Below are 2,333 nucleotides of genomic sequence, written 5' to 3' on the forward strand. Positions count from 1 at the left end.
TATATATATATATATATAATTCATTTTCAACTCAAAATATAAAGCTGCCTTTCAATCACGTGCTTACCAGACCATTTCTTGACTGTTCTGACAGCAGAGGACGTCAAACGCGGTGTTTTTGTTTTGTAAAAACATGTTTCTGTATTCATCCATCTCTCCACATCTCTAGATCTGCTCTGTATTCATCAATCTCCCTGCTTATCTGCGTATCACCCAATCCATCTCTCTCTGTCTGTCTGCCCTCTCTCCTCTCAGGCCAGTCCAGCCTAAGCAGTCATGTCGGCCAAAGCCATCTCCGAGCAGACGGGAAAGGAGTTCCTCTACAAGCACATCTGCACATCTGCAGCTGTCCAGAACAGATTCCGCTATGTCAACGTGACGGCGGAGACAGACTTTGAGCGATTGGCGCGAGACCATCCATGGCTGCTCGTAGAGGTGAGGCAGGAGAACATTGTTTGTGGATGGTGAAGTAAGATTTTCTTAAGCTGAGGGAACAGTTAGTAGTTACGTCACAAATTTATAGCCCATAAATTCCTAAAGCACCGTCTCACTTAAGCTTGTGGAAAATGATCTTCTCTTTATGGAGACACTTACTTAGGCTGGCAGCAGAGTGGTCTCTTGGCGCCTTTTAGCTGACAACAGACAGCGCTGTTTCATTCATGGTGGAAATGAAGTGCTAAAGGAAATGCTCTCTTGTCTTTCATTCCTAATTGGTAACGGGGAGGTCAGAGTTCAGCTAGGGTAGGATTTTTCTGCACGAGCAGTTCTCCAGGTACACGGCAGTATTCCAGTTCTTACTCAGCACATCGCCCTTCTCTCAGATCAACCCTTACTGCTCTTCATGGCGAAGCAGTAGCAGATAGACAGGCTGTAATGGCAGTTAATTGAATTGCTTTGTGACTCATCTTGCAGGATAAAGTATCATTGCCCTCCTGTGTCTCACGGTTGAAGGTTTTTATCTGGTAGGTATGAGGAGGATGTGGAGGGCAGATGCACAGAGATATGTGCTGCGGTACAATTGATTAGGAAATTGCATTAACTTTCACCCTCCACCCCCTCTTCCTTTTGCTTACTGGCGAGCACCCAGATACTAATGGGTCCGCTGTCATAAGTCATTCTCTTCCTCTGACTTGCTCAGTCAGTGGGGGCTGGATGTAATTTTGCTTTTGCGTCAGAGGGGGGGGGATTACGTATATGAGAGATTCCCGTGTGCAATTTTTCTGACTATGTACAACAATCTGCTGCACGTTCTTCAATACAATATTGGTTAAAAAATATTATTTGGGATAATAATGGAATGATAAAATCTTAAATGAGTCTCTCTTGTTGGAAATTAAGATGAAGCGCATGAGCAACAATTTTTCAAGTGCAGATATGGAACCCATTTTCGTGCTGGATTCCTGCTTTGTGATTGACTTTAAAACATTAAACAGAATTCATGTCTATTGATTCTAGGGCTGCAGCTAACGATCCTCTTCCATTAATCTGCATGTTCTTGATTAATCGCTGAATCAGTTGCTCCATAACTCAAAAAACTATGAAAAATATCAAAATACAAAGTTTACTATAATATAAAACTAGCAAACATTCACATTTGAGAAGTTGCACCAAATGAAATAACTTGACTGATTATTGGATAGGCAAAGTAGTTTATATTATTAGGTGTTTTTTTTTTTTTAACTGAACAATTGTTTCAGTTCTAGTTTAATCTATATAAAACTAATCAAGAGCAGTGAAATATAAGTTATATAATTTAACATGAGTAATATGAATAGATAATCATATCAACTGGTTGCTTTCAATAAGTAAAATATTGTAAATAATATCGTCATGATGTGAATGCAACCGAACAGCTTCACCAATCCTGTCTACATGTATAGCTTTGTTTTATTTTTTTCTGTTTCACACCCATGAAATATGTATTTCAGTCAGATTGCTTTGCTTCAAATAAAATATGACATAGAAGGCACTGTAGACTGTAGGTGTCTGTTGGTCCTGCTAACATAGGGACCATTCTTCATCTTTCCTCCTCCAGAGGCTAGTGGTGAAGCCAGACCAGCTGATCAAAAGGCGAGGGAAGCTGGGCCTGGTCGGCGTCAACCTGGACCTGAACGGCGTCAGAGAGTGGCTGAAGTCCCGCCTCATGAAAGAGACGACAGTACGTCATCCACCCTCTCCCTGTCTGATGCTTCCCCGCCAATTAACTCCGTTTGAGAGTGTGCACTTTGCTGAACACTCCTTCGATCAATATTGTCCCAGTGCTTTGGTCAGATCCTCCTCCTGTTGCCCTTTCCTTCACCCTCCTTCCTTGAGTAGGTGTGTGTGTGTGTGTG

At 41.9% G+C, this 2,333-nt stretch overlaps 1 protein-coding gene across 2 annotated transcripts in view; it reads left to right on the forward strand.

Annotated features, from left to right (window-relative positions):
* Positions 1-2,333, forward strand: part of aclya (ATP citrate lyase a) — a 22,406-nt gene that overhangs the window by 5,993 nt on the left and 14,080 nt on the right. Inside the window, exons 2-3 of one of the 2 annotated variants that reach the window (XM_035655790.1) lie at positions 256-435; positions 2,036-2,158. In XM_035655790.1, coding sequence (XP_035511683.1) covers positions 277-435; positions 2,036-2,158 — 282 coding nt within the window. In that variant the 5' untranslated portion in view covers positions 256-276. Of the gene's footprint in view, positions 1-255; positions 436-2,035; positions 2,159-2,333 lie in introns of those variants that run through there. The other variant, XM_035655789.1, reaches the window with a different exon arrangement.

This window comes from Morone saxatilis, unplaced genomic scaffold (genome assembly GCF_004916995.1).
Source record: "Morone saxatilis isolate NCDOM2014 unplaced genomic scaffold, NCSU_SB_2.0 Contig14, whole genome shotgun sequence".
Lineage (NCBI taxonomy): Eukaryota > Metazoa > Chordata > Actinopteri > Moronidae > Morone > Morone saxatilis.